At 40.3% G+C, this 26,897-nt stretch overlaps 1 protein-coding gene across 1 annotated transcript in view; it reads left to right on the plus strand.

Annotated features, from left to right (window-relative positions):
- The window catches only part of ESR1 (estrogen receptor 1), a 273,637-nt gene that overhangs the window by 179,624 nt on the left and 67,116 nt on the right, over window positions 1-26,897 (plus strand). Inside the window, exon 4 of the mRNA XM_082250152.1 lies at window positions 17,162-17,488. Coding sequence (XP_082106278.1) covers window positions 17,162-17,488 — 327 coding nt within the window. The remainder of the gene's footprint in view (window positions 1-17,161; window positions 17,489-26,897) is intronic.

Genomic DNA, 26,897 nt, shown 5'->3' on the forward strand with positions numbered 1-26,897 from the left:
ATACCAGATCCTGCCAAAATGTTTTGGAAAGAGTGTGTGTGTGCGTGCGTGCGTGCGTGTGTGTGTGTGTGCGTGTGACCAGTTTTTCCATTTTTTTTCTCTCTGGATCCCCATTTGTGAGATTTCTCCTCAATTTCTGTTTATTTGATGGGTGTCAGAACAGGGAGTAAGGGTAAAAACCAATGCACAAATACAAGCAGAAAATAAACACATTTGCTAACAGAATGAAGAGCATTTGCATCCTCTGCGGGGACCTTACTGCTGTCATTGTAAACATGAAGGAGATTTCCACTTATTTCCTGTCAAGGCTATGGGTGCCACACACAAAAGGAGGAGAAGAAAAATCATTTCTTCAGGGACTTAGCAATTACATATTCAAAGAAAAACTATATACAAAAAAGTAAAAGTTAAAAAGTTTAGGTTGGATATAGGGTTTTAAGCTAATTTATCAATAAAAAAAGAAGATTGCGTTATTTTTTTTTTTTTTTTTATTTCTTTCACTGATTACTGAGGTAGCGTAATAAATAAAAAAAGTCATTAATCACTTCTTGAAAGTCAGTCTGGAAAGAGAGGGACATTTATTGCTAGGAGTAAGGGGTTTGCCACTGTTAAAGTTTAATTAAATTGTAAAACTTTTTTAATTTTGTATTCAGAGTATATATGGGAATGTAATGTATGTGTAGCATCCTTCTAGGTAGGTGCTAAGATATTTAGATAATTGTTATAGTGTGTTTTTGAAAGATAAATTTAGTTGCCACACTGTAGGCAGTGCTGCTTTAAATGTTGGTTACGGTAAAAGCATAGTTTGGCTCACTATATCCAGTGAGCTGTGATTGTTTAGTTAGGCCTGATCTGTGTGCTCTGCTGCTGCTAGTCTGCTGAATAGCCCCCTCTGTATCCAGGTAACTTGAGAAGTTTCTGAATTAATGCAGTAGGTGTAGAGTTATGCAGATAGCAACATGTATATTGATACAGACCCAGCCTATCCCAGAGTCAGGCTCTGATGGCATGCTGGGAGACTGCATTTATTCTGGGAGCACACAGATCTTGGGGTCTGGAAGCCTAGACTTCATCATAGCTTGTTTAAAAAGGAAGAGCAAGTCCTCAGTTGTATAAAGTTCTTGTCTTTGGAGTATCTTACCACTTGTCTCATCCCTATTCAAGTTCTACAAAAATAAAAACAACAAAAACAACATACATTAGAACGGTCTTTGAAGAAAGAGTGAATGAGCCGGTTGTGTGCCTGTCTGTGGGGTAGAAATTGGGAAGACCTGGACAAGTTCTCCAGTTCTTCGGTGAAAGAGTAAATGAGCTTGTTTTGTTCCCGGCTGCAGGGCAGAAGTTGGGAAGACCTAGACAAGTAATTTCTTTGGCTTGTATGGGATTAGCGCTGTATATGGTAACTGTTTTACATGCTTTCCAAAGATGCAACAAATAAAATCTCTCTTACGTGTGGGTGACTATAGAAAAGGCTATTATATTAAACACAAGGGTGTCATTTATTAAAACTGGAGAGGGCAAAATCTGGTGCAGCTCCAATCAGCTTCCAGATTTATTTTGTCAAAGCTTAACGGAACAAGCTGAAGTTAGAAGCTGATTGGCTACTATTCATAGCTGCACCTGATTTTTCACTCTTCATTTTAAGTAAATTAGTTCAAATGTGACTAGAGCCAGACTTCTGTGGTGTATTCTGTGTCCTTTTATGACCATCCACTGCCTTAACATGAAACTGGATAATCTCTCAACATTGGCAGGTACCCCTGACTTTTTGCACAGGCTTAGAGTATAAGGGCAGAAAATACATATCCTTTAAAATGGCATAAATTTGTGGTGTCTACAAATGCATGAGTTTGTATCTGAAACTACCTGTGTTATTTTCAGATCCATTTTTATGTCCCTGAGAAAGGATCCCATACCTTTGCAATAAATGTATGCTGTTGCCCATTGCGTTCACGCAATATTTTTTAACCACTTTACTACCAGTCACGTAACCTCTACGTCGGCTGACTTTGAGTGGTTATACCGGGATGATGCCTCTAGCTAGAGGCATCATCCCGGTACCGTTGTTTGAAGCCGACGGTCGGCTTTCCGTCGGTAACGATCGATGCGGCTCGGGAGCCGCTCGATCGTTACCCGGGGGGGCGGGAGGGGACGTCCCCCCCCTCCCGCCGCCTTCCGCGGCTTTGCTCGGGGCTACCGTCCCACCGGGAGCCCCGAGCACCCAGCCGGCACGTCCGCCGGCTGGATGGAGTCCCGATGAATGCCGGAAACGGCATCGATCGGGTCTCCGATGACGTAACCCGGAGGCGGCGTCCATGACGTCACTTCCGGGTTACTGTGCTGCAAAAGGCGGCAGATTTGAAAAACGGCTGTATGCAAAAATGCCGTTTTCGGCGTTTTGCATACAGGGAAGTGTAGTGGAGGGGTCTAGGGTCTTTTAGACCCTCGATCCCTCCATAAAGTGTACCTGTCACGACATATTGCTGTCACCAGGGATGTTTACATTGCTTGTGACAGCAATAAAAGTGATCAGATTTTTTTTTTTTTAAAAAAACCTGTAATAAAGTTTAAAAAAAAAGAAAAAATAAATAGGAAAAAAAAAAAAAAAAATTTAGCCGTCCCCGTCACCGTTAGCTCGCGCACAAAAAAAACGTATACGCAAGTCGAGCCGCAAATGAAATCGCTGTTCAAACCACACATGTGAGGTATCGCCGCGATCGCCAGAGCGTGGGCAATAATTAAAAAAAAAGAGCTACACACTAACTCTAAACTGGTAACCGTTAAATAAATTTAAAGCGTCGCAGATTGAGATCTCTATTGACCGTAGTTTGTCGCCATCCCACGGGGGGGCGCAATTTTAAACCGTAACATGTTTGGTATCTATTTACTCGGCGTGACATCATCTTTCACAATATACAAAAAAAATGGGCTAACTTTACTGTTTAGTATTTTTTAAATGCAGTGAAATGTGATTTTTCAAATTTTTTCCAAAAAAATGGCGTTTTAAAGACCGCTGCGCAAATACCGCGTGACAAAAAATTTTGCAATGACCGACATTTTATTCTCCAGAGTCTTTGCTAAAAAAATATATATAATGTTTGGGGGTTCTAAGTAGTTTTCTAGGAAAAAATACTGGTTTTAACTTGTGAACAAAAAGTGTCCGAAATAGGGCTGGGGCTAAAGTGGTTAAATAAGTACCTTGGTTGGTAAATATGTAATATGAATTTTCTTTAAAGGTCATGCTAATTTAACTCTAGTTGTACTAAATATTGCTGTTAATCCTTTCATAATTGATATAGTCTTGTTGACGTTCTTTTTTTTTTTTGCCTATTTGGATTTTATTACGGTAAATAGTTTCATTTATATTAACTCATTTTGTTAGTTCTGGCTTCAATTATGCTAAATGGCTGGAAAAATTATGAATAATGTGGTATTTACAGATTACACTATTAAAAAGAAAGCTATAAACTATTGTTATTAATAAATCCTAAACAGAGGAAATTAGGCTGTAGCAAAACATTTATCACTTAATTTTGGCAAACAATAGAGCAGAAAGGTTCATTGCATGTTCCTATCCACTAAAACCAACAATCTGTATGCATCATTTTTGCTAATTTATTCAGGCGAATCATTTGAGTGTACTACTTTGTTTTAGTAAAGATAAAAAAGCACATTAAAAAAAATCTTCACCATTGTCTTATTAGTAAATAGCAACAGATCCAAGTGTTCTTTAACAGTTACCAGATCATCCTTCATTTTAAATGTATAGCTTTTTAAAATTAAAACAGCTAATTTTCCCTTTGCTTAGTGAATTAGATGAAACTCTAATGACTTTCATATTCCAATCATGTGAAAAAAAAATACAGTTTAGTTTAATTTTCCTTGAACATGATTGGGTATTCATGGCAAAGTGAATTGTCACCACATACAGTAATCTAAGGATAATATCCTTGCATATTGAAAATTCTAGTGCAAAGTCATCAGCCTATTTGCCTTTGGGAATTCAACCCCAATGTCTAAATTCAATCCAAGATTTCTATATGATGTTAGACCTTTAGTCTGAATCACATTATTTATACATTACTATATAGCTAATACATTTAAAAGCCAAGAAAACATAATATAATAACAGGACACACATGTACAATTTAAAAAAAAAAAAAGAGGAATCTTATTAAGAAGGTAATCATTGTTCAAATTAATGTTAAAAATTGAGGTCAAGCTTTTCCAGACATGCAGACTAAAACTTAAAAATATAGAAGCCATCCACAGTAATCAAGAAAAGTCAATGGCTACAAATGGAAAGAAAAAAATGATACATTTTGTACAAAACAAATTTACAGAAACATTATTTTTTAATTTGAATTTAGCAAGCCATGAATACAACTGATTGCAGCCTATTAGAAAGCGATGCAAAATAATTATGCAAAGTTAGCTTAAAATAGTTATTGCTGCTGTAGTAAATGTAGCATTATTGTGCTTCTGTAAAAAGCTTTTACTATGGAAGTTGTCATGTAATTTTCCCCCAGCAAATAAGATGCGGAATTATTAAAGCAGACAGCTAAGTAAACTAATCACAGGTCAGGATCACGCTCCTAATGACCTGCCACAATTTTTATATAACCCTTTGTTACTGTTATTTCACATGACAAGTGCTTCTGACAGTGAACAGTTTTATGTATGATATTCACCGTATTATGTGATTGAGATCTAGATTAAGGAATCGTTTTGTGCTGTCCAGATGTTCTAACTAGTGCCTGGAATTGGAGGAGGAGAATATGTCTTCTTTCAAAATGATTCAATTTGTGATTTTTGATGATCAAGTCATTTTAAGAAATTGAGCAATCTTCCTTTTATTTTTATCTCTTACATTTTTGTAAGGCTTCTTATTTTCCTGACAATTTTGAGAGTGATGGAGGTATACTGTATGTATCATGAGAAACCAGCCTTAAAAAAGTAAAGCATGAGAACAGGCTTAAACACCATGTTACGGCCACAAAAAAGTGTTAGTTTTAAGGTGCTATTGCCCATTTTTTTTTCCATTTTCCAAACAGTAAAAAAAAAAAAATGAAATTCCCTTTTGGGGGTACACAAACAGAAAACAAGGTCTGCTTAACCTATGTTCAGCAAACAAAAAAACAATTGCGTAGCCTACAGTAACACTCTCCCTCTTCTCCTCACACTGTAAAAAGCCCCTACCTTTTTTGCAGCACCTGCCTTCCTAGTTGGATGCAAACCTGGCATTAACTGGTGGCCAGGGAACCTGACCACCCTTTTTCAGCCAGGCTACAGAAGTCTTACTAGACAAGACTCCACCTTTCTGCTATACTCCAATGCAGGCTTTACCTTAGGCAAACTGGTATTGAACATTCAGTCCTCATGCACAATTCACGTCTTTGACAATGCTCTTAGGAGCGTCTTTTTTTTTTTTTTTTTTTTTTTTACAGCCCCTAAATGCCCTGCATGTTAACCTATGTGTCCAGTTTGGAGGCAGAACCCCCCCCCCCCCCCCCACTACTGCCAGCATGTCCAGGAGCTGCAATGTTTTTGCAGAAAAAAAAATGTTTGCCGCTTTTACAAGCGTGTAACACATTTAGGCGGCTTTAGCACTTGAGTGTTAAATAATTTCAATGGCCATAAAAAAAATATTATTCTGGGCAATTAAATGAATTAATGCCCAGGCACTTTACATGCCTAAATGTGCCTAAATGGATTACATGCATTTACAAGCGGCAAGTGTTTTTTCTGCCAAAACGCTGCTGTCAGAAGGAAAGGCATCTATGAGAGTTGGTCAAGTGTCCAGTGTGCCTGAGGTCACAGAGACACTCTTAAACATTAAAGTTTGAACTTTTTCTTGTTCTTTTAAATAGAGTAGGGAAAGGGTTAGGACCTCTCTCAAGTTTTAGTTGTGGCCTGTTCCCTTTTCCTTTTTTCAGTGAAAACCTTTCCAATCTTCCCAAACCGAACACAAGCAGCAGTAAAACCTTGCAAAATACCCTAAAAGTAAAGCCTTTTCTATTGTAATTTAGAGGGGGGGGGGGGAGTTAGGACCCCTGTCAGGTTTTCAATGGGATCTGACCCCTTGGTGAGGAGCTTTTTCCTGTCTTTTTGTTCCGATGACTCCCGGACACCCCCCCACCCGAAAAACACAACCAGGCCCCGTTCTCTTCTCTCCCCCTCAGTTTGCTGAATGTGTTGTAGTTACCAGTGCATGCTGCCAGTCTGACAAATGAAGTCCTGCTCTGTCTAGAAGAGCTACTTTAAAGGGAGGTACAAACTATAAGAGCCGGTTCACACTACTGCGACCAGAAAGTCGCCCCATGAAGGAGCGACTTTTTAGCATGACTTTGAAGAGACTTGTTTAGAGACTTGGAAGAGACTTGGAAGAGACTTGTGCACTACTTTGAAGAGACTTAAATGATAGGCGACTTTGTCTGCGGGGAATACCTGGCTAATCTTTTTCTTCTTCCTGGAAAGTCTGATAACAAGTCGCTTGAAAATAGATAAGGATCCGACTTAGAGGCGACTCCCATTGAAGTCTATGTGCACAAGTCGGATAGAGGTCGCCTTGAAGTAGTACAGGAACCTTTTCTGAAGTCGAAGCGACTTCAGTAGTGCATATTAAGACGGCTCTCATTCATTTACATTGAATTTGTGATGACAAGAGACTTGGGCCGACTTGAGGGCACACAAGTCGTGTCCCAAGTCGGAGTAGTGTGAACTGGCTCTAAGAAAAATGGACAAGCGATCAACTGATTTTCTTCGTTGATTCACAGAAAATCTAAACCGATCAGCGAAAACTCGCATTAAAATTCTTCTACGACAAAGGTTTTTTTGTTGTTTATTGTTTCTGATCATGTGCAGTCTTTCTTTTCTGATTTTCCATGTACAAAAATCGTACAAAAACAGTACACATTAGACGAAAATCGTTAGTTCTGTTCCCATACAAAAAATTTTTGGAGTTTGTCCCTTTGGGAATTTTCGTACGAAAAGTCTAAATTGACTGTCAAAAGTTGTGTACACAGTATACGAAAATCATACAACAGTTCTTTGTATGAAAATTCTCAATTTTCTTATAGTATGTACGAGCCTTTAAGCAGCAATTTCAGCACTGATATGCAAAACTAGGTGTTTTTGTGCTTGCTAAACTGTATATAAATAAAAAAAAAGAAAAATGTAGCTAGCAGCATCTGTCAAGAGAAGCTAATTGCAATTCATCTATATTTTAACACAGGGTCAACTTAAAGTAGAATTCCAATCAAATACTAACTATACTCAAACCTGCTCCCACCCTCATTCTAAGCCTATTCTAAGTTCCCCATGAAGATGCATTGCATATATTTACCTATTCTGAGGGAGCACCTTAGATTTTGTTTATTAACGATTTTGTGTTTTTGAAGACCATACATCAGTACATTGTAGGACCATAACAGTGAGTGTTAACGCATCTGAGAAAGTATGAGTACAAAGAAAGATTAACGGCTGTATGATAAATGAAATGCCAAACAGAATATATTGTTCTCTTGACATTGTCTCCTGAGGACGCCCAAGATGTGAGCATGAGCAATAAAGACAGAAGAACAAAAAATGAGGAAGGGGGCACATGGTAAGGCTTGATAAGGAATCAGGACATGGATAATACTGCCTGCATCCAAATATATTTAGCATTAGGTAACACCACGGATAATGCTTCAATGCATATAGCATGAAGGTAGTGGTCTGGCCTCTTACTCTGAGAAGTACCCTGAATATGCATGCATCAGATTCAACACTTGGAAGTCCACAATACTATTTGCCTTTTCACTCACTAGACTAAGACAGTCAACAAGTATGTACTACAGACATTAGGCAGATGCTGAATATTGCAGAATAGAGGGTTGAGCCTGTTCGGAGTCTTTGTGGGGGGGAAATCACACATCCAATTTTCCCCATGGTGCTTGAAATATATGAACCACTCTGCTGTGCCAGAGCATTTTGGCTTGTCACTTTTTACATATTTTAATTTACCATTAATAGCTAAATGTTTTTGTGTTTTCATAAATTTTTTATCAGTAACAACATTTTGGTGTCATGACAAACAGGACAAATAAACCACTGAATAAAATTAGCACTTACAGTTTATATAAACACTTTTACTGTTCTCCAAATTATCACTTTTCAACTTTTTCATTATAAATACTCAGTTATATATGGAGAAATAAGAATTATGTTCTGGTCAGGCTCAAACACTGTCAAGAGAGGTGGAAAAAAGATAAATAACCTTGCATGTGCTCTGACTAACCACCACAAAACGTTCACATGGCTTAGAGTAGGGTGGCAGGAGGGTTCGGCAGTGGTGAATATAACTGGGGGGCAGACAAGGGAATCCAAATTGCTGCTTTTCTAACCTGCAAGCTAAAATAAAGAGTTTAGGGCCCAACCCTCATATATATTGATTGATTATCAAAAGCATGATAAAACAGTTTTTTTTTTATTTTGTCATGTGTAACTAAGAGCTTTTTTTAGGTAGGATATCTGTACTCAATCTTGTTTAATTTAAAACCTATATATCCCAGCACTACCTCAACATAACCTCCAACACCAATAAAAAGTCACTAAATACCCCTGTTTAATCACTAATTCAAAAATACCAAATAAAAATAATTGGCGCAGAGCTTTTTTTAACTGAAAGCAAAAGGCTAGCACATATGCATTGGCTTATGGCTTATAAAAAGCACCACACCAATTATTTTTATTTAATTTTGTTTTAATGATTACAATTTTCAGTACTAGTCTCTAAGTTGAAAATCTCTACAATCATTATAAATTAAGAGGCACTTTTACTGCCTCTTGACATGAAAGATGTATCTTCATTCAAGTCTGCCTAAACTAATAAAACCCATAAAAAACGTATCACTGTCCAGGCTACCTGACCTGCACTTGCTGTCCGTGTCCGAGCCACGGACGTGGACTGCAAGTGCAGGACGGTACGACGGACAGTGATACGTTTTTTTTATGGGTTTTGTTTAACTTTTATTTTGTGAGTGCATATTATTTGGACTTGTAACACTTGTGTATACGGATTTACACTATGGGCCTCTATCATTCATTTGCATGATATGCGGTGTACATGAGGATTGATCCAGGCACCAGGTTATTCGGCAGTCCAGAGGAGTCCTATGTTCGGAGGCTTTTTTCCATTACTTTGGCGCATAGTTTCCCACCTGGAGGTACGTGGGCATTTCTAGGGCGGCATGCCGGTGAGGTGGTGGTGCATGCCATGTCAAGGACCCGGTGGACTGCTTTGAGTGATGCTATTCACTTGGACTCTTTACTCACTATAATATAATCATTTATATCATACATGTTGAAAATTGGTATATACATGGTGTAGCGCTGTTAGTGTATGCATGTGATTTGGTATATGGGATTAGATGCACACGGCTTTTAACAGAAAACACATCATAAAAATTGACTTTTGTGGAGGTTGGAGTACTTCATGAGTTGTTACATCCCTAAAACTGAAGACCAGTCTGTGGGGAGATTGTGGAGCGACATCATAGATTGATGCTTTTCTCATAACAAACAGTGGTGAGTGTTGAATTTGGAGGGAGCGGGACTCACTTGTAGTGATTTTTGTTCTTCAAATGCTGATCATGGTTGAGCCTGGCTCCACGGATATCACTCTCACTGATTTATGGGACTTCTCACATGTTGTGGACTTTCACTAATTGTTTATTTAAAGAACAATTTATGTGTTAACGCAATTTATTTGCCAACCATTCACTGTATATGCATGCAAAAAGGGTTTACTTACCTTGAGGTTCTCTTTTATTTTTATGATATGCATATGTTAGAGCGCTGCTTATTTTGTTTTATATTTGAGTTTATGTTTTCTCATAGCATATGGGTTGATTATAGCAGAAGCTAATTTATGCTTAGAATATGAGCTTAACGTTGTCAAATAGATTGAAATAAGAGCTGTGATTTTACAGTAATCCAGGAGCGCTCTGTAGGTCGGATTGTTATAGGCACCTAACATTGCTACTAATGTATGTCCTTAAATTTGGACTTTGTAAGTCTTTAATCTCCACAATATATAGTACATCCTTGTTACAAAAAATGTCTATTTTATCCTTAGTCAGTCAGCCATAAAATTAAATTGGTTCTAAAGGTAAAAAACATCTTTCCACTTGCTTTGTCCCCCCCAAGTACTTATTTACTTACTTGAGTCCTGTATCCTTGTATCGATCCAGCACTGTGCCTGTGTGCTGGTCTTTGCTGCTCTCTCCTGCTCTCAAAAGCTTGGCTGATAGCAGGGGGAGCTATTGGCTAAATTCACCATTTAAACTGGCCCCTGTAAACAAGGGATCACACTAGTGAATCCCTGGAAAATCTTCATGCAGTTTACATTGGGCCTAGTGCTCAGTATAATCAAGCAGTCTTTTGATTCTCTAAGCCTCCCAGTTGCAGGGAAATGTTTAGAAAAAGATTTAAAAATCTTGTATAACAGTGATGCACCATTATACTGAACTGTAGCTTTATGCCTGTCTTAATTATGTGGTGTAGTAGTTTTCTTGAGGTTTAAAACTCCATTTGAAGAGACGTTGACACCTGCCCATTTAGGGAAAAGGCACAGTGCCTTCTAAAATAATCCACTCAGGTACAAGCCAACACTATCTGGTGTGGATCAGTAAGGGAAACTTGCTGGGGGTGAAAGGTAACCTATTAGAAACCACTGCCACTTTTCCCTATATGGTTTAGAAGATGGTGTCTCTTTAAACATCAGCATATGATACACTGAAATCTTACATAGCTATTCCTAAAGGGTATTTGCCCTATATGTTTTCATCTACTCTGTCCATGTCTGAATTGTTTATAAAGTATAATATAAAAACCATGGGTGCAGCCATGTTGAAAAACATGTTACATTAAATGTGTCATTAGGGAACATGAAAATACTGCACAGATGTTATACTACCAGATTGTCTTGAATGATGCAAAAATCTTTAACCAATTTATATTTCCTATTGCCATCTCTTACCATAAAACAAATGTTATCAATTTTACTGCTAAAATGATTATATTGTCTTTTCAAAATTAGCATTCAAAAGGCCATGGCCATTACAATTCACATTTGAGTGTTTTTCTTATATGATTAAAGTTCCTATTAAAGTTTAAGAAGGTCAAATATATAATGATGCTATAAAGTAGTTTAATTGTGTATTTTATGCTGTTTTATAATAATCCAAAAAATGTCCACTGCTTGACAAGAACGAAATTTTATATTAAGGTACGTTGCAAACATGAGCCCAAATAGACACCCTAAAACAACATGGTAGGTTAATTGGATCCTGTATAAAAAAATTGGCCCTACTGTGTATGTTTGTGAGTTAGGGACCTTAGATTGTAAGCTCCTTGAGGGCAGGGACTGATGTGAATGTACAATGTATATGTAAAGCGCTGCGTCAATTGACAGCGCTATATAAGTACCTGAAATAATAATAACATAAGATCTAAGTGTATATATCCAGTGTCACCACAAGATGGCATTGTGGACACCAATGTGTGACCGTGCCACGTCCTAATCATATGAAATAAACCAAAATGCTAAATGCAAAGAAGGATGGACTTTACTGGCACAACAACAGGACGCTATGTGGTAAAAATATTTTATACATTTTATTTCAAAAAAGTTAAAAGATTTTTTGTTTTCTCTTTTTCACAAAATACAGAGTACAAATGAACATTGTTTTTTTTAAAAAAAAGTTTGTAAACATCAGACTATTCATTCAACTGATCCTATGTGAAATAGGATCCAAAACCACATAATACCAATATGCCAAACCGCTATAGGCCCCTGAACCTGGGCTAGGGTAATGCGATGGTAAGAGCTTTGATGGTGTAGTTTTAGTGCCGGCGGTGTGTTCACTGGAAAACGACAAATATTCTCTACATGTTTCGCGCCATGGCGCTTCTTCTGGAGAGTGTCGATAAATACAGTGCTTTAACATAAGATCTAAGGAAAAGACAAGGGGGATATATGCATGAAAATTCATACATTATACAGCCAAAAAAACAATGCTCTATAATTATGCACACTATGCACAATAACCATATGACCTTATGCATATACATATATATAGAAATTAGTTGGACTTCTTACCAATAGACGGTGTGTTACAAAGTATGTAAAAATAGTCCAAAAGGAACCACATCAAAAAGTAGTAGCTAGCAGTGGTGGATGAATTAGCGTGAGCACCCAAAGACAAATGGAGGTGACCTAAAGTACGTCAACTCTTCATACCTGTATACATGGAATGTAGCTTTGTATATAGATTAGTCACTCATATCCACGAGTGGGGTAAATCAATTTAATCAAATTGAAGAAGAAGCACCATAGTGCGAAACATTTAGAGAATATTTGTCTTTTTCCAGTGAACACACCAACAGCACTAATACTACACCATCAAAGCTCTTACCATCGCATTACCCGAGCCCAGGTTCAGGGGCCTATAGTGGGTTTGGTATATTGGTATTATGTGGTTTGGTGGGGTTCACCTAGGATCAGTTGAATTAATAGTCTGATGTTTACAAACATTTTTACAAAAAAATATGTTCATTTGTACTCTGTATTTTGTGAAAAAGAGAAAACAAAAAATCTTTTAACTGTTTTGAAATAAAATTTATAAAACATTTTTACGATATAGCGTCCTGTTGTTGTGCCAGTAAAGTCCATCCTTCCTTGCATTTAGCATTTTGGTTTATTACATAAGATCTAAAGTCTCCTCAATGATAACATTGGCAAAATGGGTAATGATTATTATTAAGATAATAAAAGAGTCTACTTATTGTTTTTTTTTGTTTTTTTTTTTCTAAGGCTCCGTTCACATGTAGGCGTTTTGGGGCGTTTTTGGGGAGTTTTTCTGCTCTAGGATCAGTTCTCAAAACGCCCAACAAGACAAATCCTATTCATTTCAATGGCCCCTGTTCACATCTGAGCGTTTTGACGCTGTGAGCAAAACGCCCAATGCTCAAAAAAGTACATGAGCTTCTTTTTGGGCAGATTACAGGCGTTTTCCATTGGTTTCTATTCAATCTAAAAACGCCTGCACAAAAATCGCGGTAAAATCGCGGTAAAAATTGCGGTAAAAACCGCGTGAAAACGCTACGCTCAGGTGTGAATGTAGCCTTATTGACATTTTGTTGTTAAAGTGGTTTTAAAGGCAGAAGGTTTTTTACCTAATGCATTCAAAGCATTAAGATAAAAAAGCCTTCTGTTGTACAGCAGCTCCCTCCAGCCCCCCTAATACTTACCTGAGGTCTATCTAGATCCAGAGATGTTGCATGTGAGTCTCGGCTGACTCCCCTCCTCATTGGCTAAGACAGCAGTGCAGCACCATTGGCTCCTGCTGCTGTCAATCAGTCAGTCAGCCAATGAGGAAAGAAATGGGGTGGGACTGGGCCATTGCTGAGTGTCTGAATGGACACAGGGAGTTGTGGCTCAGCTTGGGTACCCCCCTATCAAGCTGCTTGCTATGGAAGCACTCAACAGGAGGAAGGGGCCAGGAGCACCAAAGAAGAACCCAAGAAGAGGAGGATAGGGGTTGCTCTGTGCAAAACCACTGCACAGAGCAGGTAAGTAAAACATGTTTGCTATTTTTAAAGAAAAGAAAAACTTTACAATCACTTTAAAGAGGCGCTTCACTCCCCCCCCCCAGCCCCTCCCCCCCAAAAAAATGACAAATACTATAAGTGCTTACTTTTAATATAAGAACACCTTTGTGTGTCCCAGGTGGCTGGAAAAAAAGCATGGTGGTGGGGGTAAATGGGCAAAAAACGAAGTGCCAAGTGTGGTTGGGGGGCAGGCAAACAAGAGTGAACTCCCACTTTAACTTTTTTCAATTACAAGAATGATGCACAATAATGATAAAAATTATATTATAAAATACTAAAATAAATAAAATTGTTGGAATGCCTCCCAAATGAGTTAAAATGCCTTTAGCTATATTGAAGTTTGATAATAAAGCAAAATAATATATACAGTATATATACAGTACAGGCTAAGACTCAAACTACGAAAAAAAACAATGTATATTTTGTATGCATTTAATGTAGAATCAGCAACACATTGCTTATTTAATTACTTTAGTTGCTAAGCTAACTGAAGATGATCAGTTTCCATACACACATAGAAGGTGGATGGAGCAATCCTGCCCTCTGGCAAACTGTACTCTGACAGCGGGACTCTCCACTGTCAGAATACTCTGATTAGCCCCTGCAGCTGCTAATTGACAAGTTTTGCAACATTCTCGGATGATAAACCTCTTTTGAACAGGACGATGGACTTCTGTCCCTGCTGATTCTGCCAAATTTGTATTCATCTATGACCAGCTTTAGGCTAAAACATGTCCATAATGTTTAGACAAATTTACATCTAACTTGCACAGATGAAATTCACTGTTTAAAGCATTTATCAATTTGCACTGTGTTTTAACAGCAGCTTTGTTTTAAAAATCATTATCAGCAATACAAATGCTATACATTTTGTCCACATAGGATTTTGTCACCTTATCCCTAAATTAACTCTGTTCAATAATTAGGCTGCTTAAGTTGTCACTAACTGACCATCCAAGACCCTGATCTGCAGCTTTTACCTGCTTTATTCCCAAAGATCAGCAGGCATGTTGGTGCATTTACTATGGCTTTAATGTGTAAAGTACTGCTGTTACTTCTTATGCCACAAGACTTGTGTTCAAGAGTGATTATGTACTTGCTGTTGATTCAATTAGCTACACACCCAGGACAGCCAGACCATTTCCCTTCTCAACAGTCACAGCGTTGGATCGAGATAGGTCCTAAAAAAGGGTGGTCAGGGGGCAAAACAACTAGTGGGACATTTGTTCTTACTGTAATGGAGGGAATGAATTTAGGTAAAAAACGTCTAATCTTTAGAACCAATTTAAGCTTGTCTCTTTCCCTCAGGCATTGCCAGAGCAACAGTTAATGTTTAATTTCCAGTGACTCCAAGATTCCTAGTTTTCCTGTACTGGACCCCTCCTGTTCCTTGTGACTGTTTGCAAGTGTCTCCCAGTGCCTCCTAGTGTGATCTCCATACCGACAGTAATTCGAATACCTTCCAGTGTGTCCTGAGTGACTCAAGTGTATTCCAGTGCATTCCAGTGCCCCCTTTTGCAAGCGTTTAGCCTTCTTGCATCTCTGTTGATCCCCTGTGAGTTCCAGTCTACCATTTATTAGCATCTACTGTGCCTGCAGTCGACTTCAGTGTCTCCCTGTGTATTCCTAGTTTGGGTCATGCTCAATGTCCCATGCATTTCTACCTGCTCCTAATAGTTCCTGTTTATCTCCTTGCATAGCTACTCAAGCCTAAATATCCTGTGTGTCTCCACTCTCCATGCACTTCTGCCCCTTCTCAATATCTGTGTGTTTCTGTACACTCTTGCCAGCTTGAGCTGTGATCTCTATTCCCCAGAGCCTAGGGATCCGCAGGGATAAGTCATTGGTTGTTAGGATGCCGGTGGGTGCCTTATCCTTAACGGATGACTTATCCATGCTGCTGACTGCAGGGATGAGTCACTAATTGTTAGGACAAAGGTGGGTGCCTGCTCCTAACATCCAGCACAGATCACACACAAAAATGCATAAACAATGGAAGTAGATGCAATTTTGAAGTGTTTCCATTGTAGTCTATGGACCACAAAATTGAACTGCAACACACCAAAGTAGCACAAGACCCTTCCTCAATGTCTCATTACAGCTGCGATGCATTAATGAATAGGCACTATTGAAAGTAATATTGGTTCCATTATCATGCAATTCAGTGCGACCCAACTCACAACTGAAATTGCATCAATGTGAACCAGGCCTTGGACTGATTCATCCTTCTGAGGCTGGGTATACACGTTTAGTTTATTATCAGCAGCCGCTAAATGAAGAAAGTTTTCTAGCATGGCCGTTCAACAGAAGTCGATCCAATGATTGACTCTGTTGAAAAGGGAGGGCCACACACAGATTGAGATTCATCATATCCTTGCTGAACCGGACATATTTCAGTCTGTCTGTCCCCACCTTAAATCTTTCCTATGGTTTCGTCTAATATGCACATTTACAAAAACGTTGTGGAGCTACCTAGAGATACTTTCATATGCTTTGTTTTAGTGTCCAGAGCACCCTAAGAGCCCCCAAGCCTGCAGCACTCTGCAGTTCATGGCAAACTTTACCTTGGAGGTTTGGCGCTTCGATCAACAGAAAGGCACATATTGCAGGTCCATCTTTCCAGCTAGAAAATCACTATTTACCTAGTGAGCTAAAGCTTGAGGACTCCTGTGATTTTTTTTAAAAAGCTAAAACAAGCACTCTTCAGATACCTTTAGGAGCCTGATATTAAAGTCTCATGCCAATTGAATAATTTTATCCAAGTAACATGTTCAAATCCGTTATGTGTAGATCATTATACATCATTATATAACGTAAACAGCTGTACATTTTAAGCTTCTGAATGGGGTTGGAACTGAGTGGGTAGAGAAGATAACATGGGTGGAAGGAATTTAGGTATGTTCCTGCAAATGAGTTTTTTGATAAAATTAGATATCATATCTGAAAACCGTTCAGTTTTGAAAACCTAATCAATCACACTAGGAGGATTTGAAGGAGAAGCCAAGAAAAAAATAATCTATGTTCACTTATTTTTCGGTAGCTGCTAAACCACAAATATTTATTATATGAATCTATCAGGATCCATTTTAACAAGTAACTGAAAATGATTTTGAAATTTTCACTTTTTTTTTTTCTAGTGCCTTACATGGATAGACTTATTTCCCTATAAACCTAAAACAGATAATATTAATATTGCTTACCAAAACACAGTACCATTGATTTACTAAAAGCGAAGAATGTGCACTTAATGAAGACTGCAAGTGAAATTCCTATCTTTTTAACTTTTATTTGATATGAACACATGTTCACTAGATTAAGTAGACTTTCCACCCCTTTAGCAAATTAATCCATTTGCATCTTATATAAAAGAAATGTGGTTTTTTGACAGAGAATGGATGCATTTTAGATTATGATCATAGAATGAACAGATTACCAAAGGTGAAGTATGTTCTTTACTGTGACAATCATTTTTTGAAATATTTTATAAAATATAATCTATTTAAAGGTATCAGAAAGGATCGCAGGGGAGGACGTATGATGAAACACAAACGACAAAAAGAAGAGCAGGAGCAAAAGACTGAAGCCGATGCAACAGAGATAAGGGCAGCCTCCATCTGGGTGAATCCCTCTGTGAAAAGCATGAAGTTGAGCCCTGTATTGTCTTTAACAGCAGAACAGCTTATCAGTGCCTTAATGGAAGCAGAGCCTCCTATTGTATATTCTGAGCATGACTCAACTAAACCACTCAGCGAGGCTTCCATGATGACCCTGCTAACAAACCTTGCAGATAAAGAACTGGTGCATATGATTAACTGGGCAAAAAGAGTGCCAGGTAATTACATACTTAATTATATCTTATTTACATTTGTTAAGGATTTGTAGAAGTGCCCATACACCGGCTGGTTATGATAGCTCTTTTGGGTTAGTTAGAATTAAAATGATGATAATTTTCATTCCTAACACAATTTATTTGAGACTTGTATGGCCAGCATGGTAGACGTTCCCATGACCACAGGTCTTTGTGGCTACTCAGCTCTATACACTTCACAAAACATGAATCGAATAAGCCAAATCTATATGCAATAAAGCATTTGTGTATCTGGTGAATTACAGGAGAAAAAAAAATAGTTGATATAATGAAATAATAGCAATCTACCTCCAACCTAAACGTTTGGCTCTGTTAGGGGTCAGAGAAATGCTCCTGATTTTGATCATCATTTGTTACTAAGCAGCACTTCCAACAGCTGGTGGCAGTTATCATAACAGGAAGCATTTCACATTTTTGGGGAATCCTCCTTGATTTAGTCTGATCCTTTATTTTTCTTTGGAAACTTCAATCCAACATATCTTTGTGCTTTTACGAATCAGCCAAGGATGAAAAGGTATCTACTCACCTATTGATGTCTACCCGTCTGTGGCCACATTAACTCCTAGTTTATGCAATTTTAAAGCTGTATTAAACCCAAAAACAAAAATGAATTATATTGCAGGTTACTAGTCATTAGATGTGGCGCCTCCATCAGTTTTCTTTTCTTTGCCTTTTTTCCCTCTGTTTTCACCTGTTATTCTGGCCAGTAAAACCGGCCATTGATGGATCAAATCTCAGCCGTTTCAGCAAGGACTGGCCAAGATTCAAACCACCTATGGGCAGGCTAGTTGTCCCCAAGTCTATCTATCAATCAACTTGGATACAACCAGCCTTCAGATTTATATGCGATTACTGCCAGTGGCTATAGCCGCTAGCAGGGATTATTGTCTTCTGCCGGCAGGGAAGGCTCCGTGCACCAGGAGGGATTTCCCCATCAACGCTGACTGTGTTGATGCGGAAAATCACCACGCGTAGTGGAGAGAAAGAAGATTGCATAATCTATAGGCTGCTTTACACACCACCTTTATTAGTGAGAAACAACTCTGGAGGAATGTGTCTGGTGGAGGGGATTGTTAAATGTATTAGCAGATTTAAGTACACTAACAAATGGAAGCCAAGCTCCAGCTCACACTTTATTATAGGTTACAGCAAACCTTTTTTTTTCCATTTGGGATGAAGGGTTTGCATGAATAAATAAAAGCTGATAATTTAAATCACCCCTGCCAGTGCTATGTGGTTTGTCTCATACCTGTAAACTGATACATTTTACTGGAGAGCTTGAGCTTGTGAAATGCAATTGACTTGCTGCCTGGTTCACCAGGTGAAAATAGAAAAAAAACCCTAAAAAAAAGAAAACGAATACAGTCATTACATCTCATAATTGGTAAGCTGCAATATAATAAATGTTTGATTTTGGGTTTAATACTGCTGATGAGGAAAAGGGAAGCAGCCAATTTATTTATCAAACATTTATTTAAGATTATCAAACATGGATTTATGATTAAGCAGATATATTAGATGTATATGTTGTGAGAAGTCACATTGTATAACAGCTGTTGTATTCAAAAGCCATTTACAGTTCCAGCTGTTAAGATTGCTATCTCGACCTTTGAAGACCTGTTTAGCCAACAAGCTTTGGAAGTGACATGTCTATGTGAAATGTCCATCCACATATCAAAGAATGTCACCAAAGACTCAGATGTGGACACCACAATTATAATCAGTGCCTCATCCTGTTTGAGGACTGCCATTATTTCCTCATAATAAGCATGCCATGTACACAACTCTTTACCTCTTCGAAGCTAAGTGTCGGAAACTTCCACACCCTTGCTATTGTCTGCTTCTTTGCCATAAAAATGTCAGTGATAAACGTGTGCTCCCATCAGGTGATGTTTTCTATTTGTTTGTAGAAATACTTCCCAGGGATTTTTGTGTAAGTTGATATGGAGGACCGTATTGACCATAAGGTATATTTGTTTCATTTTCCTGACCCTGGGATATGTCCAACAGATATATAGCATATCTCCCAGGTCTTGGGAGCCCCAGAAAAAAGCATATTGGTAAACGAATAGACACATAGCTTTAAGTGAATTTTCTAGAGCTATTACATAATGCAACGATTTAAACATAGCTATCCACACATTTCTCCAATCCTCTGGGATTAAGGCAGTATCGAAGTCTTGTTCCCATTTTGAGCAAAATGATGGGACTTAAGGGGTTGGCATGAATGGAGGAATATAGCAGGGAGATGAGGTCCTGGGTTGTGAGGCATGAACAATATCCAGACTGAAAAGCTATTGTGGTTGTGGACCAGTCAAGGCTCTTAGATAAGGATTCCACTACATGTGACGTTGAAGGTAATGAAATAATTTAGTCAGGAATGTTGTGGGAGTCCCAAAGTTGCTAAAAGGAATGAATGCCACGCATGATGAAAAGGGATCAGACTATCGTGATGCCCTGAAGATGTGGATTGGTTTTCGGGGTCGCGTACACAGCTAGGCTGTCAAAAAGTCTCACACATGTGGTATCCCTGTACTCAGGAGAAGCAACAGAATGTATTTTGGGGTGTCATTTTACATATTCCCATGGCATGCGCGAGCAATATATCATTTAGTGACAACTATCTGTAAAAAAACAACAACAAAAAAGAAATAATAATTTTCCCGACACTTGTGGCAAAATATAAAATAATCCATGGACTCACCATGCCTCTCAGCAAATAGCTTTGGGTGTCTACTTTTCAAAAAGGGGTCATTTGGGGGGTTTTTGAACTGTCCCGGCATTTTATGCTCAATCTTATCCACACATCACCCACTCTTCTAAACACTTGAAAACCAAGCCTTTTCTGTGACTACATAGATACCAAACATGACATGCTTTAAAAATTGCGCACGCCTCTGCAGCGGCAACAAAGTACGTACATCTTTAAAAACCTTTAAAAGTCTTTACAGGTTACCACTTTAGACTTACAGAGGAGGTCTACTGCAATAATTACTGCACTCGACCTGGCTTTCGCGGCGATACCTCACATGCATGCTGCAATTGCGGTTTACATATGTCACTAGACCAACGCTTGCGTGCGCCATTGCGCACAAGCACGGGGGGGCTTGATTTTTTATTTTTTTTGCTTTGTTATGTTATTTTGACACCTTTCCTTTCATTTTTTTTTTTAAATCATTTTTATTGTTATCACAGTGAATTTAAATATCCCCTATGATAGCAATCTGTAGTGACAGGTACTCTTTTTAAAAGAAATTGGGGTCTTTTAGACTCTAGATCTCTCCTCTGACCTTAACACATCTGACCACACCAAAATTGGTGTGATAAAATACTTTCCCAATTTCCCAATGGCCCTGTTTATTTTTGGCGAAACAGAAGTCATGAAATGCTCGTAGCTTCCGGTATCTTAGGCCATAGAGATGATTGGAGCCATTCTCATCTACAATTAGCTCTATGGTTAGATAATTGAACCACCGGCTGCACTCTCGAGTTAACCGGTGGGACAGGAGAGCCCGAGAAAAACCACGGAAGGCTGCGGAAGGGGGCGGTGGGGGGGGGGGGAGTCCCCTCCCACTGCATGTAAAAGCAGTCTAGCAGCACATTACCTGCTAGGATTGCTTTTACATGTAAGCCGACCGCTGGCTGTAAAAAACAATACCAAGATGATGCCTAAATCTGCAGGCATCATCCTGGTATAACCACTCAAAGTCCAGCAACGTTCCAGTACATTGCTGGTCCTTGTTTGGCATACAGTTTTTTTTTTTTTTTTCACGCAGCCTGTGGGCTGAACGAAAAAAAAGAGAACCTATCAGAAATCAGCACAGGAATAATGCGTAGTATTACTCATCATTAACCACCCACACAACCACCCACTGAATTTAATGATGGGTATACACGACACTATCCACATATACCAAAATAGGATTTTAACTGCAGTGCTGAAATCAGAAAATCCCCACAGCTGCTGCCAGCAAAGGTATCCATATATGCTGAGCGCAAACGCTGTTTGTGTCAGAATATATAAAATCAATGTCGCGGCAGCCGACGTGTACCTGCAAGAGAAACAGGTCACAAAAGAATGAAAAAACAAAGTACATTAAAAGTACAGTAGGAAGAGTAGAAGAACATATAAAATGACTGACACAACAACAGTTTTTGGATCCTTTTATTTTTCTTTCTAACTGTTGTTCCTTGATTTGGGACTGCGATCTTCCAGCTTGGGTCTCTCAAAATGTCGATGGACATCCAACATCTTTCGAGACCCTGTGTTTGTGTGCCCTACACCGTGTCGTGCTGTACCCTATACTAAAACTCCACTAGTGTATGGTAGCGCTCAAAACATTCCCCGATGCAGAGACCAGGTTGGTCAGGACATTTGGGACAATAATAATGGGTGTCACGCCTACATCCGCGCCTGCTACAGACACGACATCGTCTTTGGGGTTGTCTTTGGTTAGGGGTACTCGGGAGGACATAAAGAAAATGTCTCTCATGCAGCCGGCTCACTGCATCTGGAAGGGGAAGTTGGGCAGGCATGCCTCCTGGGTACAGATAGGCAAGGATGATCACTTCCTGGAATTCCCGGAAGGATCCAGTTCGTCCTGACGCCCTGTATAGGACAAAGGCGTTCAGCATAGCCAATTGGTAAAGGTAAACAGACACTTTTTTGTACCAGCGTCTGGCTTTACGGGCAACTAAATACGGTGCCAAAAGCTGGTCGTTGAGGTCCACCCCTCCCATATTAATGTTATATTCATGGACACAGAGGGGTTTCTCCATAACGCCAGTTGCCGTAGAGATTTGGATCGTCGTGTCTGCGTGAAGGGAGGACAGAACATAAACATCCCGTGTATCCTTCCACTTCACCGCAAGCAATTTGTCCGTTTTCAAGCAGGCTCTCTCCCCCCGACTAAGATGGGAATTTACAAGCCGTTGGGGGAAGCCCCGGCGATTAGGTCGCACAATGCACATGCGCCAATTTATAAATCGAGAAGGTGACTAAATAGTGGCACGCTTGTGTAAAAGTTGTCCACGTACAAATGGTACCCCTTTCCGGATAAGGGTGACACCAAGTCCCAAAAAATCTTACCGCTGGTCCCTATGTAGTCTGGGCAGTTCGGGGGCTCTTTTCCCAATAGACCCGGAAACTAACTGTATAACCTGTGGCCCTGTCACACAATTTATACAGCTTGACCCCGTACTTGGCACGCTTGCTGGGGAGGTACTGTTTCATAGCAAGGCGGCCAGTAAATGTAATCAGGGACTCGTCAACACAGACAACTTGTTCAGGGGTAAACAAGGCTGCAAACCGCTGATTGAAGTGGTCTATGAGGGGCCGAATTTTGTAGAGCCAATCATATTCAGGGTCTCCCCGAGGACGACAGATTTCATTGTCGCTGAAATGCATAAATCGCAGAATTTGCTCGTATCTCCCCCTGGACATGGAGGCAGAGTACATGCGCATATGGAGAACTGGGCTAGTGGACCAATATAGCCGCAATTCACTCTGTTTAGTTATGCCCATGTGGAGGGAAAGGCCCAGAAAGATTTTAAAATCGGAAACCGTTATAGGTTTCCAGCCGAATGGTCTGGCAAGGGGCGAATTTGGGTTGGCGGTGATGAATTGTCGTGCGTATAAATTTGATTGATCCACAATAGATCTGTAAAGATCTTCCGTGAAGAACAGCTCAAAAAAGTTCAGGGGCGTAAAACCAGCTGTCTCCACGTGGATTCCAGGTTGGGCAGTGAATGGGGGAAGTACTGGCGCTGTAGAATCAGTGGGTTGCCAATTGGGATATGCCAGCGCATCAGGGAGGGAACTATGGGCTCTACGGGCCTGTCTACGAATACGCGGTGGCTGCGGGCCACTACTTGTGCTAGCCACCGCACCAGCTTCAACTGCACTTAGGGGACTCGCCACGTCACCAGGTGATACTGCAGTGCTGGTTGTACTAGGTCCAGGGTGTACGAGGCCGCTGGCGCTTGCCAGGTCGCTAGAAGGATGAGCGGCACTAGTACCCACACTCTGCTCCATATGAGCACCCTGCGATTACTGCATCTCAACAACTCCAGAATGGGGTCGGGTACGCCTGGGTCGAACAGGGACCCATCTGTCGTCGGAGCTATCTGTCAGGGAGCCGCTGCTGTCATCTGGTTCGTATACTAACAGTAATTCGGCCAGTGTAACTTCCCCATCGCTATCATCTGACACGGCCAGTATACTATAAGCCTCTTCACCACTGTACAAACGTTTGGACATTTTGGTAACTAAATTTACCTGTACAGTGGTGTTGACTCACAGGTAATAAAAGCACCTGGTTGTCAAGGACTATTTCAAGCGCTACCAAAAAAACTGCTAATGCTAGCAGGGATCAGGCCTGACTCTGCTAACACAGCGGTTTTGTGTGTTGTGATTTTTTGTAAGTGACAGTAATCTATTGATTACTACACTTGCCTGGGTGAAAGGGTTAAACGCAGGCGCTGGCAGGAATCAGTGCTGACCGTGCAAACACCGCGTTTTGGGAACCCTAAACTATGGGGGCGCTAGTATAGTTCTGATAAGATCAGATATTGATCTGTTCAAACACTATACTTGTAATGGAAGTGTATGTGTGCGTATGTGTGTGTGTTTGTGTGTGTGTGGTAATCAAGGGGTTATTTCTAACTATGCGCCGGGGATCTGCGCTTTTTTAGAATGCCACTAACACTAGCTAATGTCACCTGTGTCACTTATAATAGTGATCAGAAAAAAAACTGTACACTATAAAAGTGACACTGTGACAGGGCACGGAAGCGGTTAACTCTGGGTGATCAGGGGGGGATCAGGGGGTTAAATCTTTATTGGGGGGGTGGCGGGGACCCTAAACCTCCTTGGGACAGAAACTTATGTCACTAGCGCTAATTCAGATCACAATCACACTAATACAAAAATACAAAAACACAGTATATTAGGTTTGTATTAGTGTTGAATGTGACGGGGGTAGGGGTTAACTGGGGGGTGATCAGGAGGGGATCAGGTTAAATCTTTATTGTGGGGGGTGGCGGGTAATTTAAGTGGAAAAGGGGGGCCGCAAGCGCTACACCTGTTCACAAATCACACTTATACGGGTATATAGGAAAATGCTATATACTCTATACGGTGTGTGTTGTGACAGGGGGTCTAGGGGTGATCAGGGGGGGATCAGGGGGTTTAATCTTTATTGGGGGGGTGGCGGGGACCCTAAACCTTCTTGGGACAGAAACGTAGTCGCCTGCGCTAATTCTGATCACAATCACACTAATACAAAAATACAAAAACACTGTATATCACGTTTGTATTAGTGTTGAATGTGACAGGGTGGTAGGGGTTAACTGGAGGTGATCGGGGGGGATCAGGGGGTTAAATCTTTATTGGGGGGGTGGCGGGTATTTTTAGTGAAAAAGGGGGGGTCGCAAGCGATACACCTGACCACAAATCACACTTATACAGGTATATAGGAAAATGCTATATGCTGTATACAGTGTGTGTTGTGACAGGGGCTGTAGGGGTTAATTGGGGGGGGCGATCGGGGGTTAAATGTGCCTATCTACCTGTGTGTGGGTGTGCTTGATGCAGTACTCACAGTTAGATGTGCTCTACTCTCACGCTGAATTCAAAAAGGACGATAGGAGGGGAGGGCACATCTTTTCTGAGCCTGTGTTTACATTTCACAGGCTCAGAACGGTATCTGATTGGGCAGGACCAATCTACAGGTCCAGGCCAAAAATGATTGGCCTGGACCTGATGACTGATCGGTTCTGAACCCAATCGAGTCATCGGCGGGACCACGGGAGTGCGCTCGCGCACCAGAGCGGCAAAGGCTAGTGACGTATATATACGTCACTTTGCCTGGCTGGGGCTGACCGCCGCGGTATATGTACTTGCGGCGGTCGGCAAGTGGTTAATACCTGAGCACCATACCATATGTCATCCACTTGATATATTTCACGTTTTCCGTCATTGATTAGTTTTATTATTTTCTGCGGCACTTGGCACTTTATCTATTTGCCTATTTGTTTACTGTATATTCACTGTACCAGTCACTTCATATATTTGCTTGTCTATATTTGTTGCACTTGCCACTTTATTTAATTTGTGCAATTTTTGATATACTGCTTATTTACCTGATGTTCATGGATTAAACTGGTTTTGCCTTATATATCTCATCATCCTAATTAACAGATTTATTTTTATATTTCAATATATTTTTTTTATTTGCTTATTTATTGCACCAGTCACTTCTTATTGTTTGTTCTTTATTGGAGCTACTGCCGTTTTTCTGATGCCTGTGTGTTATCTGTGACATTACATTGGCTCCGCCATACTTTCTTCTCATTTATCATTTTTCATACATTCATATACCTCTCCCCCCATACTTTCTCCCAGTGATTTTTTCCCATTCCTCGGGCAGCGCCATTTCCCTCTCTTTCTCTTCTCTACATTACACGTATTTAACCTTTGGGTTATATTTGAGGTAGGCCACAGCCTGTTTTATAATTAATTTCCATAGCGCGGATTACATTCTTTTCAATCTTCACTGTGTGGGTGCCACTGGTATCCATTGACCAAATTGGAAAAAAGGTGGGTCTCAGGGACACTTGGTTAATTTAAGGATGTTGTGATCGTCTCAAATTTTTCATCAGATCCGGCCTTCTAAAAATTGTATTGTGTTAATGCTCTTTACCACCTAAGTGATGAGTGAAGTGAGGAGTAAAGATATTTTAGGACAAGACAATGTAATGATGTAAAATGTCAGCAGACTGAGATTTTAAGAAGTTCTGAAATATGTGTTTAAATTGAGGGCTTTAAAGACGGGGCGTGGCCAGCGCGGGACCGTGATGGACGTCTGATCCCTCGCTCCGGCTCCAGCATCCGCAATCCAGCGACATCTACCCAGCTACGCTCGGCATCCACCCTCAATCTTCACACCGCTGCATCCCGGGAACACTCCTGCACCGATCGACATGACGGGGAAGCGAAAGGGAGTGAAGGGGCCGCAGAAACTCACAGCCTTCTTTCCCCTGTCATCCCGGAGCGGTCGACAAGATGGCGCCGGCGGCTCGGGCCTTGCCGCTCCGGCGGGGCAGCGGGTACATTACTCCGATCTGCCGGACGAACAGTAGTCCGGTGACATACAGCGACCAGGTACTGTGTCCCCCTGCACACCTGAACCCTCTAGCCCGACATGCTCCAGCCCGGCCAAATCCAAGATTAGACTTGACTCCCAGGCCCAGGCCTCGCTGCTAGGCCGCACTGCACCCTCTCTGCTTTCTATGCAATTAGGGGCATCTCCTATAGCAGACTTCCCCACGGTGGGAAAGCCGATCCTGGACACTGCTTTAAAGGACATGATGT

Source organism: Pelophylax lessonae, assembly GCF_965119305.1.
Source record: "Pelophylax lessonae genome assembly, chromosome: 3".
In the NCBI taxonomy this organism is placed as follows: domain Eukaryota; kingdom Metazoa; phylum Chordata; class Amphibia; order Anura; family Ranidae; genus Pelophylax; species Pelophylax lessonae.